Source organism: Solanum tuberosum, unplaced genomic scaffold (genome assembly GCF_000226075.1).
Source record: "Solanum tuberosum cultivar DM 1-3 516 R44 unplaced genomic scaffold, SolTub_3.0 scf00423, whole genome shotgun sequence".
In the NCBI taxonomy this organism is placed as follows: Eukaryota; Viridiplantae; Streptophyta; class Magnoliopsida; order Solanales; family Solanaceae; genus Solanum; species Solanum tuberosum.
Window position 1 is genome coordinate 449,313 of NW_006239348.1, and position 15,190 is coordinate 464,502.

The following is a 15,190-nucleotide window of genomic DNA, read 5'->3' on the forward strand; positions in this document are numbered from 1 at the left end:
CGACCCCCCACCCCCACCCCCAAAAAAAAATTAAGTTTGTTTTTAAAAAATATTTTCAATTTCAACAATTATTTTTTACTCTTGTAAAAATAAAAGAAATTTTTCAAAAACATTTTTCATTCATAAATCAAACACTAAAAAAAAAATTTGAAAAATATTTTCTACTCACCAACCAAACATGAGAAAATAAGTCAAAAATCAACTTGTTTTCCAAGAAAACATTTTCTAGGAAAACATTTTCCTTCATACCAAACACACCCTATATGCATACTAGAAAAAGGAGAGAAAAAGGAAGAGGGAGTTCAAATTACGAAGAACCTGTTTACAACAACAAACGTTCTATATTAGTAGTATAATCCTCTACTCCCTTCATTTTTAATTAATTGAATTGTTAATTTTATTTTATTTTTAAATTAACTTAATTGTTCAATTTTCAAGACTACTTTAGACTGTTCTTCCATTTTACCCTTCATTAATTAGTATTGAAATTAGTTATTTTAAATTAAAATGAATGGAGTATAACTTGAAATGTGAAACACCTCAACAATTCAATTAATTTGAAATGAATGGAGTATAACTTAAAAGTTTTGTCTACTGAAAATTTAGAAGAAAACCAAAATATAAACAAAAATGATTAAACGTACTACGTGTCGTGCAATGCATTAAATGGTTTTAAATTAAGCCCTTTAATTCCTTAAATCGTACTCAAATTCTGATTCATGTGTGATGTGAGATTCCATCTTCTTTGTTTAGGAAACATGGTCAACAATTTCTTGAACAACAACAACATACCCGATCAAACTTTACATGTATAGTTTGGGAGGGTAGAGTGTGTCGAACTTTATTCCTACCTTATAGAAATAGAGATGTTATTCCTGAAATACGTACCATCAACTCAAGTATCTCATTTTGAGAGTCGTTTGAAAAAAAGATTCACGAAGATATAACAAATACTAATAAAAAATGCATTACAAAGCATTAGAGAAAAAGAACACTGGTAATAACAAAATAATGCAATATAGAAATACGAAAAGATAACAAACAGTAATACATACTTTTAAGTCACACATCTATTACTCCCTCCGTTTAAAAAAGAATGACCTAGTTTGACTTGAAACGGAGTTTAAGAAAAGAAAGAAGACTTTTTAATTTTTATGATTCTAAATCAAAGTTATGTCAAATGTACCAAAAAGTCCTTTAATTTTGTGGCCTTAAACATGTCACGTGGAAAATTGAAGTTAAAGTATTGTCAAAAAAGGAAAGTGGTCATTCTTTTTTAAACAGACTAAAAAGAAAACTAAATCAATCTTTTTGAAACGGAGGAAGTATTATTTTTCAATGAAAATAGGAAGGGCAAAAGGGGTATGGTAATTAAATGTGAATCGAATTTTATAAACAACTTTTCCTCCTTTAGAACTTTAAAAAACACTTTAAAATAGGGTTTTGAGGACCACATAGCAGTGAGCATTGATGAACTACAGGAGTAGTACGTTGGTATGTCCTTTCTGATATACTGATACGATCTGTTGCTGCATTTAAAGATAGTAGAAAATGAAATAATACTACTAATATATTCAAAATAAATACAAAGATACCAAAAAATTGATGAAATATCATACGTGTCAAGCAAATATGATTATATAAATTGGGAGGATGGAAGTATATAAAAGTAGAAAAGTAAATGGTGTACTCATTTTATGAAACAGGATAGGTGGAGTTGAGAGTGAAAGGGAGATGGGCTTGGATATTATATAGGCATCATGAACCAATTATGGGACCTACAAGATTAATGTTTTGGATATCCCATATCTTCCAGACAGCCCCTTTAATTCAACTTCTTGCTACAACTAATATCAAAATGATAACAATCTCTCTGACAAGTCTTTGTCCTTCGGATGAGCACTCTATATTGATCACTCGATAAAACCTTCACTCTATAATAGCCTATAACTATACAAAGAATGTAAATCAGCTTTAGGCAAGTCCTATGCAAAAGCTTGACATAGAAGACATTAAACATATGATCACCCTTCATACTAAGTAAATCATCCCAAAAGACAATTATTTATTTCGTACAGTTAAATAAGACATTTTGGACCACTTATCATAAACTTATGAACAAATCCTGAATTCAAACCGTGCATTGGTACAGTAGTTTTTGGTACAACAAACTTTGCATTTATGGCCTGGCAGTGTGGAAAAACTTGCATACAGCTTGAATGCCCTCTTTAGTTACAGCCTCCTGGCCTAACTTTACTCTCCATATGCCATAAGTCAACATCTCTATATTTTTAGTAGTAAAATTGTTTGCAATTCAACAGCCACCAAAAGTGTCTAAACTAAACATTGAATCAGTTATATTTCTGAGATTTGATTTTGTAATTTATTGTGTTGTTTTAGTTATAAAGTTCCCCATCTCAAATTATCTGTCGTAATTTTTAAAAATAGGTGTCTCAAGATGAAATTAACCATAGTATTATTTTTTTCATTTTATCCGTTCTTGAAAACTAAAAACACTTTAATAGAGTAAAATGAAGTGAAACTATATCTAACGACTTAAGTGAAGGTAAAATAGTTAAAACTCATTCTGGTTAATATCTTCTTAAAGAATATGTAAAAAGGAAAAAAGATAATTTGAGACGAAGAAAGTAATTCTTTTCGTAAGATATCAATAAAAATAATATAAAAGATCTATAATAAAACACAAGAAATCTTGTAGTGTTATTTTTTTCTATTATTCAAAATTCAAATTATAAATCGGCAAAAATGATCATTTCTCTCTCTTTTATTGTTGTAGTAAAAGCAATTTTTTGAAATCATGTTATAGTAAATAATTAGTTGTGACAGGTCTTAGACAAAGAGTAAGCACCTAATTATATTGCATATTTAAATAAAAAGGAAGATTAGGTGAGAGAGACCATAGTTTATGACCTCATCCAGAAATTAATCATATTTCATTATTCCTGATTACTGCTACCAAACAAGAATAAACGACAAGATTAAGGCATAAACCTTCCACAATGTTCATTAATTATTTATTTATTTGCCCAAAAGTATGTCACTACTATTACAGAAATATTATAATAATTAGAAGACAGTTGAATTGCTACTTAAACTGATGATAACCCTTCATTTTCAGGCACTGTTGTTCAAGATTAAATGTAATTTCAAAGTCAAATTGGAATTGAGAAATGGTAAGAAAAAATAAATCTGCATCAGATTCCTTTAATTGATGTCAAAAGCACAACTACAATTGGCCCAACAGAGAACATTCATTTGATCTAATCTGTTTTATGTCTTTTCTCTAATTACGACTTAAGTTCTTAATTCAACCTTTAATCATTACCACTTTTATAAAATACAGTAGTGTATGAACTAATTTATGCACATCTATCTATCTATACTATCTTAAAAGCATAAACTCTCTAACTTGAATGCTAAATTACTATAATACTCCTAACTTAAAACACTAAATTTAGTATATATTAGATATTTAATATTATATTTATTTATGCAATATTATATTAAAAGCGTACACATTTTCACATTGATGGGTAGTGACTTTTTCAATGGGTTGTGACTTTTTTGATGAGTTATGACATTTTCGAAAAGTTATGATTTTTATAAAGGGTTGTGACTTATCTGAAAAGACACGATAAGAACTTTTTCATACTATCGTTTGTTGTCTTTAAATAGAGGGGGTTTCTCACACTTTTAAACTACGCATTTTGTAAGTTTTCTTTTTTTCTACTTAAAACAAGGAAGATTGTGAGAGTTGTTCAATTATGCAATTACAATATTTTTTGTGGGATAAATTAGATAGATCAACAAAAATTGATGCAACAAGGAGAATGAAATAACTCAACTTCAGAAGAGAAGAGTATCTTGATAATTAATAAGTACTCATTTTCATATCCATAAAATATACTTTTGCAGCAACTTCTACTTGACAAAAAGTTCAATGATTTTTCGCTGCACAAACTATAATTTGGTGTTCAGAATTTGAGAAGTTCCAAACTGTAGAAGAAAAAGTATTTGATCAAAAACTTGTTTGAAGAGTCCAAACTACACTCAATAAGTATCGAAGAGTTGTGAGTTTTCTAAAGGATTGTGACATCTTTTTGATAAGGCACAATAAATAGTTTTTCATACACTGCCCTTTGTTGGTTATAAAAACAGGGGTCTCCTCAAAATTTTCAACTACATTTTTTTAAAAATATATTCATTATTCTTCTTCTTCTTAAAACACCCTATTTAGTATATTTTCTATATTTTTATGACAAGGAACAATATACACATACTAATACTACATATTTTAACTATAAATAGAGGAGTTTCCTCACATTTTTAAACTACGTTTATTTTTATGTTTTCTATTCTTCTTTTCTTAAAACCTCAAGATTGATTTACAAACATTGACAATCTCAAAGTTCAGTGAAATTAGAACACTCCGTACCATAAATGTTAAATTAATCTAATACTCCAACTAAAAACATCAAATTTAGTATATCTTCTATATTATATAACAATATTTATTTATATTATATTATATTAAAAGTAAGCTAACATGAATGTTAATTTAATATAATACTCCAACTAAAAACATCAAATTTAGTATATATTCTATATTTTATAACAATTTTTATTTATATTATATTATATTAAAAGTAAGAACATCAACAATACAATAATAACAAAGTAATGCACTATAGAGAAGGGAAGAGAGAGTATATTTAAGAGGTGTAACTAAGAGATTTTAAAAGTGACTAATTTTTTAAAAATAAAATTCAGGTTAATTTTAAAAATAATGTGGTACATGATTTGATATTCATGTGCAACGCACGTGCGTCAAAACTAGTTTTATTAAATATGTACTCCCTCCGTCCCTTTTTAGTTGTCCACTTTAGAAATGGCACACAGATTAAGGCAACAATGATTAGCACAGTGAAGTTACAATTTTACCCTTATGACAACTTTTCATTTCAAAATTACAACCACTTATTTGAATTCAAGTGAAATAAATTGGAGAGAAACAACATACACTTTTACAATTTTCAAGAAGTGTAAATAAGGGTATAATAGGAAAAAATTTGTTGTCCTTTCTTGATTTGTCAAAATTGACAACTAAATAGGGACAACCAAAAAAGGAAATATGGACAAGTAAATAGGGACGGAGGGAGTACTATCTTTCACCTACATCAATACCCGTTAATTTTGTTTACCAAGATTTAAACAAATAAAGTAATTTGTACTATAACGTTATGAAACTGTAAAATTTTGAACTCCGATCTCTTATGATTTTCATCCATAAAGTGTCTAATCTCAGCATTTTCTCCAAATTTACCTCAAAGTCTCTTTATCATATCAAAAAGTTCGGCACTTATCCCCCACTGCCCCTTTCCTCTATTATCTTATCAATCAATCAATCAAAATATAAAAGAATAGGAGTAATGTATAGGTTATTGGGCAGCTTGTGAGAAAACGGTACTAGCAGTAGGTCAAATTATTATCTGGGCAAATTACAGAAATCACATACTTTTAAGATAAAATTACAATTTATCCCTTAAAAGTTTATAATTATAGAAATCCCTTAAACGGATATAATAATATAAGCGTTGATACATTAATCTGATGCGCGAGATACATTAATCTGATGCGCGAGATACACTAATCTGATGCGCGAAAATGAAGGATTTTAGAAATTTGTAAAACTTATAGGGAATAATGGTGATAAGTAAATTAAAAGATGAAATTTCTGTAATTTTTCATATTTTTAATATAAAGTTGACTATTAGGAACCATCTTGCCGGCTTCATATATACTATACTTATTATATAAAAAAATAAACAAAATGTTGAAATGGTTCAGAAATGTATTGACACCAAATTGGTCCACCCCACCCAACCCTAAAATGGTCGCTTCAACGATTCGTTGGCTTAATTTTACATTTCGTTTCTCAAGTTCTGAGTTCTAACACAAATATTCACGCTTTAGTTATGCATGAATTTTGTCACCAAAATTTGCAGTGTCTGAGTTAGAGATACCATTTGATAAAATTTTCCACTAGATGAGCCTCCCTTGGTTAAATATGCTTTATAGTAAATTAAATATTCTCACATAACAGCTTCATTTGTAACAAACAGCAGAGGAGTTTTTATGCAGCTATACATTCAACTTCTACTGTACAGCAGAAAAAAAAAACCTTTTACTTTCACCTACACAAAGGAGGCAGTAGAACAATCTTAAAAGTGTCCAACTGCATCACAGTGACAGCTTTCCACCTGCCATCCTATGCTCAAATCTTTGGGGCAGAGGGCACTACTTGAGCTTGCCAATATGTTTTTTGCTGCATCAACTAAAATTCCATAGTCCTATACAGTTGAAAATTAAACCTGACTCTTCTCAACTAGAGCAATGAAGTTGATATCATGAATTTCTTCCCAAGTCTTTACCACTGAAATCGGCAGTACCAAATGATCCAGCTGAAGTCACCATGTCAAGATTACTACCCATGGATGTTATAAGGGCAGATAATCCAGGCGATGGACCGACACTAGCTGCCATTCCTAATCCAAGAAGGTCAAGAGTAGGATGTTTGGGACCAAACATAGAGGGAGTTCCCAACATTAATTCCTTCAGACCAGAACCACCGTCACACGGCAGTCCAAGACCAAGACCTGCAGCATATGACGCACCATTGGCATCAATTGGCCTCCCACTCCATTCTTGATACCCGTTAGAAGACGACGTGGAGGACATAACCCCAAATCCCCTCAAGAACGATGAGCTGGTCGCTACTGCACCCATCTGAGCTGCCTTCTGCAGCAATGCTGTTGCCGACATAGCTGGTTGTGGTGTGGGAGCATATTGCCTCCGTTCTTGACCAGCTTGTCTAAAAAATGATGAACTGTGACTCATCGCTAGGCCGAGAGATATTGGTTCTGTAGATGAAGGTGGTGCCATCTCAAGAGTGCTCTCAGGCGCCATAGCTCGAAACATATCAGAAAAAACAGGAGCTTGAGATGGCAAATTTCCCGAAGCTGTTGATGAAGCAAACAAGCTTCCGAAGACACTGCTGCTACTACTTCCATTACTACAAGAGCTGCTACAGTTTCCAGTCAAGCTTGCTACCGCCGCTGCTTCCTCCAGAACCTGTTTCGTAGCAGTTCCAGCAGAATTTGTGATTGGATTCTCCCGCAACTCTGCACAAATTGTAGCAATTGTATAAAAAAGATAAAAAGAAGCATACTTGTTTAAGGAAGCAGAGAAAGTTAAAACTTTTCGTAGAAAAAGAACATTATCTGTTGCAAAAGGACTAGGAGATCCAAATATAGTATCCTTTCTTTACAACCTTTAACTTATTTAAGCATATACTACTTATTTCTTTCTTTAGCCAACGATTTCATGACATCGAATCTTCATTTATAATTATTTATCCGATAATATTTTCTTCATTTTTTTTTTCTTCCTATTTTAGACCCTACTTCTGTCTACAAGATTCTGATTGATTAATAGAAAAGATAAATGATTTTGTACAAAGAATAAATACAGATAAGAACAAAGATCAATAAATGACAAAATTAACTAGACTCCAAGATATAGAAAGAACAAAGTTATTTTGTTTGATATGTAACAAACACAAATACGACAAACATCAAACTCAGAAGAGGCACCTTGATTCTGAACAGAGGAAGCAAATGTCATTACGGCAGTTGACGGAGGAACTGTTGGGGTCATTAAAGGCTTTGGAGCTGGTGGTGGTGGTTGAGACTCGGTGGCAGGTGGAGGCGCCGGTGGCGTTGGCGGCGGTGGTGATGATGAAGCAACAGCTTGTGTTTTAGGCTCCTCATTAGTACTAGGAGGCTTCTCTGGCAGTGTTTTAGCACTTTCTTGAGCTAATGCATCACAAAATGCCCTATGGGTGATAAAGCTATCCCTCCTGTACATTATTAGCAAATAAAGTTAACAACTTTATTACCCAGAAAGAACTTGAATTGAGCTCGAAAAGCATACTGTTGATTTACCTTGAAAATAAAGTGCCACAATCACATTTATACTCTCTAGTTCCACAAATCTTTGAATGAGCCTTCAAATCAGACTGAACTGCATATTTCTTGGAGCATTTGTCACATTTCCATTTCTTCTCACCATGTTTACGGCAGAAATGTTTCTTGATTCCGGTCAAATCACCCAATGCCCGAGAAGGATCATGGTGAACACAACTGGATTCAGGGCAAACATACACTCTCTTCTTCACCTCATTGCTTGATCTCTGCCTCAGCTTCCATGGCAAATTATGACCTCTTCTATGAAGCTGCAAATTCTGGTCTCTTTGAAACCCTTTACTGCAAATTTCACAAACAAATCTGTTCGTGGCCATCAAAGTTGTTGGTGACAAAGCAATAACCTCTGCATCGGGATCTAATCAAAGCAACAAAAAAAATCCCAAAAAATCAAATCTTAGCTGAATTTTAGAAAAATTGGGTTCATCAAGAATTGTCATGAAACATGATTTACCTGGCATCCCAGGAAGATTTCGTTTCTTCTTGGCTGATTCTTTCAGAGGAACTGCTTGATTACCTGAAGATGAAACGCTTGCTTCACCTGAGCCTGTAGAATCGTTCATGGCGGATGAGTTATCTGGGTCGGCCGGCATGGTTACTTCTAGGGGTTTGTTTTTGTTGGGTTGCTCAAAAAGCAAATCTTTAGAACATTTATGTTAAAAAAACCTTTTTGATATCAATCTTTTCTTGGGGAGTCGATATTTCCTCTCTTTTTGCCGTATCTACCAGTCAATCTTGCTTTTTCGTTTTTCTTTCTTTCATATACCCAACTACCAGTTTTGATCAAACCAAGCTAAAATAGCAAATCCCCATAACTTAGAATTAGCTCAAAAATCCAGATTCCAAAATCACCAGAAAGTCAATCACCGGCGTGAACTTTCTGCCGGAAAATAAACAAAGTCGCTAAGTTCCAGCAAATGGGTTTGCTTACAAGAAAAAGTAATGAAGAAAAACTCGAGTCCGGCGATGAAAATGAGAAGCGGTTAGCATAGCAAGTCGGCGGCTCGGAAATCTATAGAGAGAAAGAGAGGAAATTTAATGTGAAAACAGAGACTGCAAAAAAAGTCTACTCAGTTTTTGGTCTTCATTCTTACTTTTCAAGAAGATGAACAAAAATAAAATAATCAAACAGAAAAGAAAATTAATCAATGGAAAATCATAGTACTACTAGTGAGTAGTAGCTAGTACTTGTTTTGTTTACAGTGAAGTAAATAAATGTGTCTAAGAAAAAAAGTAAATAAATCATAAATGTGTCTAAAATTTCAATTCTGGAGGATAAGGACGTCAACTAATATATTTTTTATATAGTAGTAATATACCCACAAGAAATAATACTTTCTAACTATTATTTGGATGAGCCGCTATGTAAGTCGATTTTTCTTTTATTTTTTCATAGAGTAGGTGCTTTAAAGCTAGGTATTTTCATATGTAATTAAAAATATTATTCCCACTAAATATTTAGGTCTAATTAGTTTTACATCAATTATCTCTAAATTATAGAACATGAGAAAAATGATGTTAAGTTTAAATGTACTTTTTTTTTTCGATTCGATAAGTGACCTGTTTTGTTGAGTAAAGATAACAAATTTATATGTACTTAACTACTTGTTGTAAATTGAACTGAAACCAATTTGTGTGTACACACTACACACCAAAAAATTGTTTTCATTATACATATAATTCTATTAGTTATACATGTGCTTCATTTACTATTAGATGAAATTAATTTAAATCACTCTTATATATTATTTGATTCCTATTAATCTGATACATAATTTTAAAAAAGTTTAATTAAAAAATAATTAACTAAATTAAATTTATTATTGAAATTTTAAATTGATGTTATCATCATTTTCTATTTTATATAGTTATTTTAAATTAAGAATAGTATTAAAAAGTATAAGTGTATATTAAATTTATTAAAATATAAAAATAAAATAAAATATCTATTTTAATATATGAATCAAGTAAAATGATATGGACGAGCAGTAGTAATATTAAGGGATAATTGTACATAATGGCAAACTTATAATTTAAAATAAATGGAGTAGCTACTGTTTAATTTAATTGCGCCCCGTAGCAAACGTTTGTCAGCCGCCTCTCTCCCTCCAAATTCTCGCTCGCCACTCTCCCTTTCTCACTCGCTCCCTTTGTGCTCGTCTCTCTCGCTTTATACAACAGAATTGTATAAATTGCGTTTTTGTTTGTATAAAGCGAGAGAAAATTGTATATACACATGCAAATACATATATATTCGTCCTTTACACTTATAATTATACAATAAAAATATTCCAATGTCCAATTCTCTTTTGCCTTTCTCTCTTTCTCGTTTTATACAAACGCAAATTATATAATATAATGTAAAATTTATGTTTGTGTAATGTATAATTTATGTTTGTATAAAACGAAAGAAAAATTGTATATACACATGCAAATACATATATATTCGTCTTATACACTTATAATTATACAATACAAATATTCCCCTGCCTAGTTCTTTTTTGCCTTTCTCTCTTTCTCGTTTTTATACAAAGACAGATTATACAAATATAATGTATAATTTATGTTTGTATAAAGCGAAAGAGAGAGCGAGTTTTGATAAACAAATATTTTTGTCAACAATTTATACAAACGAGAGGCTAACAACAATTTATACAAATGGTCTGCCAGTGAAATTATACAAATCTAAAGAGGAGCCAACGAATTATACAATTGCTTCTTTTTATATATATGTATAGCAAAATAGACATAACTTTCAATTGTATATGTATAGCGAATTATACATATATATATTTACTATGGAGCGCAATTATGCAAACTTTGTTATAACATATAAATATAATTTTTTTATTTGCTATACGTGAAAGTTGCTCTAATATTAAAGGCATGTCGTAGTTTCCCAAACATGCTTTTTTTTCATTTATATGAGTATTCCCTTACTTGTACTAATAAATAAATTTCATAACTGAAAATGATAACATCTTATGTCATAACATTGGAAAGTAGTAAATCTCCTTCAAATTTGTTTATCACTTTTAATTTAGTTTTTAAAAAAGTACTATTTTTTTTGGACAATTTTTTTAACTCCGACATAATCCACCTAGCATGTTTAACACTATAAAATTAAAGATTATTTTGATACATTATACATATTTTTAATATAAGATTATAAGATTCAAAAAATATTTTTATTTTTTTAAATTGTGTGTTCAATTAAACTAAGATAAATACATTAAAACAAAGATATATCAATTTTTAATCTGAATTTATTACCTCATTAGAATTACCAAAGTGACTAATTTACCCAAAATACTTTGATTAAATTTTCAGCATTTAATCGGGTCATTTCTACTACCACAACTTAATTTCTTCTCCATTCATTTTCAATGATCAGTAGCCTTTCACCATCCAACTTTTTTCATTATCCAAAAGAAGAATGTAAAAATGCTAAAATTTGAAATTGACTATAAACTTTCTGTCAATATTAGCAAAATAAACTTTAACTATTACTATTTTCTCATAAACAAGAATTGATTCGATTTTAAAAAAATTATGGCTAACTCAATCTTAAAAATTAGTTGAAGAGAATATATTTTTTTTATCAAATCATATAAAAAGTCCAAATTTTTCTCATCAATCGATGTGCGACACAACACAATCTAATCATAAACATTCCTAGTCCCCACTACTTGGGAAGTCCCAAATAGCAATGGTCAATTTGAAAACAATTCAGGCCAAAAATTTCTAATACAAGAAAAGAGAGCAGTTGGGTTTTGGAGCTATTTTTGAAAATTATTTTTCATTTTTTACAAAAGTTTTACTAGAAATTGCCAAAAAAGAATCAAACAAAAGCTATAAAAAAGGAATTTGAAAATTGAAATAGATAGTAAAAATGTCGAAAAAATAAATAATTTTTTTTTTAGAGAATAAGAGAGAAACATTATCTATTAATTAAAAGTTGAAGGTGAAGTTTGATTCTTTAGTCTAAATTCTAATGATAGAATCAATTAAGTTTCAAACACATAATAAGTAAGAAAAAAAATATGATTTTTTGGTTGAATTAAGGTAGATTAAAAAAAAGGTGTATTGCCTTAATTAGGTTGAGAGAAAAAGTCAAGCTAACTTTCTTTATAATTAAATTCTAATTTCTTCGAAATTTGAAAAATTCCACGTGTCAACTTCCAGGAGTTGAAAATTTGGTACTGTAATCTTTTTTTGGTCCCAATCCTAAATTAGTAATTGATCTTTTATTAGGATTACAATTAATCGTCTAAATGATTGTTAGCTTAATTTTGGTATAATTCGACAGGATTTACATATACATGTTCACGTAAAAATTGGGTAACCCATATAGTTTGTTTAAAAAAACAAATAAATAATGGGAAGTATTATTTTCGTTTAGTTATATTTACTAGTATAAGCAATGATAAAAAGCTTACGACACTCGAAACTTATGTCAACTCAATAAATAAATAAAATATATTTTCACATATATTATTTTCTTTTATTTTTGGAATCCCAGGATAATCCATACAACCTCTCTGCCAGAGCCTACAAATCACACAGGGGATGTAAACCGCACTAGGCAAGCCTTATGCGACAGACTCGACTAAGAAGGCATTGAGGGGGGATCGATCCCAGGTCATCCGTGTGGATAACCACCCTCCAAACCAACTGAGTCATCCCGAAAGACACATATACTATTATTATTATTGAATTATAATTACTCTTTTCTTCTTAGTTCTTCCCCTTCTCATTTCTCAAGCAATCGAAGACCGAGTTTAAATTTGATTAGATTAATTTAATATTTTCAAGTTAAATTTAGATTTTAAAAATTATATGAAAAGCACTATAAATTGCAATTTTTCTTATATTAATGTGATAAAAGATATATTTTAAAATATTGATTAAAGTTTATATTATTTGACTCTCAAAATAAAAATCATGACAAGTAAAAAAAACGAATGGAATAGTAAGTTCTCACTGATCAATGAATATTTATTTTGCCTCAACTATAACTGCATTCTATTTTAATGAAGAATGATTTATAATCATCATGAAAAATCCCTGTTCCTTGTAATATTGATAACTAGAGGTTACATATATATCATTACGAAAACCACTTTGACTAGATAGATTTTATTTTTATTTTTATTGTTTTTATTTGATGTTCGATATTCATATTAAAATTAGTATCATATATTATTTATTTGAGAAAATACTCTTTATTAAAGATTTTTCTATATTCAAGGTTCGAAATCGGAATAATTAATTATTCGACTAGATAGATGTTAGAGGCTTTAATAAACAGTGTTTCTTCATTATCACGCCAAGGGTTGAGGTAAAGTGTCCATTTCCTCTCGATTAAGAAATTAAACAGGTAGTATATTTTTATCTGCAAATTCATTTATTCTTTTTGTTTTATTTTATGATGATACTTGTTTGGATAAAGAATTAATAGCTGGAGCTCAATATTTAAAAATAATGATCGAAAAGTTGATTTAATAGAGAAAATAATGAAAAATATATATAAATACACAACGATAATCTCTAAAATTTCCTACCATTTAAAAGAATTAAATAAATCTGCTTTTGAATACATTCCTATCACGTCTTGGAAAAATCTCTTCCATCAAGTAATATATCATTTACAATGTATCGGACAACCAAAGAATGTGTCCGATAACAATGAAAAATTCAACTTTTTTGTAATTGGAACAACTTTCATGATATAATATAATTAGCCTCCAAATGAATGGAATTTCTATACTTTATACTAAAATAATACTCTGCGTAATTTTGTTTGCCTTACACTGCAAAATCAAAAAATATTAGTCACTAACATATTGTTATGATTTCATTAATAACACAATGTTCCCTTTAAATGATTTGGTATTTAATTTTTTCCCTTCAAACAAGTTAAATCTTTAATTTTCTCCCTTCACAATCAATTTACACTTAGCTGAGCATTCTTTAAGAGTAGGGCATAATTTTTTCTTTGTTCCTTTTATTTTCCTAAAGTGTTGGAGAAACAGCTATTTGCCAGTGGAGATGTTACATTTACTCATTTAGTACTACTAGTCAAACAATTGATTTGTCACACTTCAAATAAAGAGGCTCAGCTGACACAAAAGATTAAAACATCTACACAACTGTCGATTTAGCACTTTATTGAGGAGGACAATAACAAAATATAGATATTCAATAAATTTCATCTAATCTAAAAATTATTCATTTTTTTCCTATTCAAGTCACTTATTTTTTCCCTTTTTAAGTCAAAATTATTGTTGGAACATTCTTCTCCTTATATTGGTTTTTGTTAAATTTGAACATTCAAAAACATTCGTCCAGTTTCTAATTCATGAATAACCATTACAATATTTGACAAATAATCATAATTAATTCTTTTTTGTTTCCCACCCAGTATCCGATATTCATATTGGAGTCTGACTAACAAAGGAGACTCGAACCCAAGATCTCTAGTTAAAGATAACAAATATACCTCCGAACTATCATAAATGGTATGCAGATACCCTCCGTCATACATTTGGGACATTAGTGCCCCGGCCGTCAAAAAACTAGAACATATATACCTTTTATACTAACGGACATACACGTGTCATAATCTTATCCACCGACCCAACATTTATTAAATATCGGATCGACGGATAAGATTGTGCCACGTGTTCCTATTTAGTCTTCCGTTAGAGTGAAGGGCATATATGCTCTAGTTTTTGTATCCGATATTCATATTGGAGTCTGACTAACAAAGGAGACTCGAACCCAAGATCTCTAGTTAAAGATAACAAATATACCTCCGAACTATCATAAATGGTATGCAGATACCCTCCGTCATACATTTGGGACATTAGTGCCCCGGCCGTCAAAAAACTAGAACATATATACCTTTTATACTAACGGACATACACGTGTCATAATCTTATCCACCGACCCAACATTTATTAAATATCGGATCGACGGATAAGATTGTGCCACGTGTTCCTATTTAGTCTTCCGTTAGAGTGAAGGGTATATATGCTCTAGTTTTTGGATGACAGGGGCACCAATATCCCAAAAGTATGACGGAGGCTATCTGCATACCATTTTAGATAGTTCGGGGGATATAT

General features: G+C 30.4%; 1 protein-coding gene across 1 annotated transcript; it reads right to left on the reverse strand.

Moving 5' to 3' along the window:
* Nucleotides 1-6,074: 6,074 nt before the first annotated feature.
* On the reverse strand, nt 6,075-9,281 carry LOC102584809 (protein indeterminate-domain 2-like). The gene is made up of 4 exons (XM_006363082.2): nt 8,518-9,281; nt 8,025-8,421; nt 7,674-7,939; nt 6,075-7,202 (listed from the first exon to the last, which is right to left on the reverse strand). The coding sequence occupies exons 1-4, from the start codon at nt 8,654-8,656 to the stop codon at nt 6,427-6,429; spliced, it is 1,578 nt and encodes a 525-aa protein (XP_006363144.1). The 5' UTR covers nt 8,657-9,281; the 3' UTR covers nt 6,075-6,426.
* Between the last annotated feature and the right edge of the window lie 5,909 nt (nt 9,282-15,190).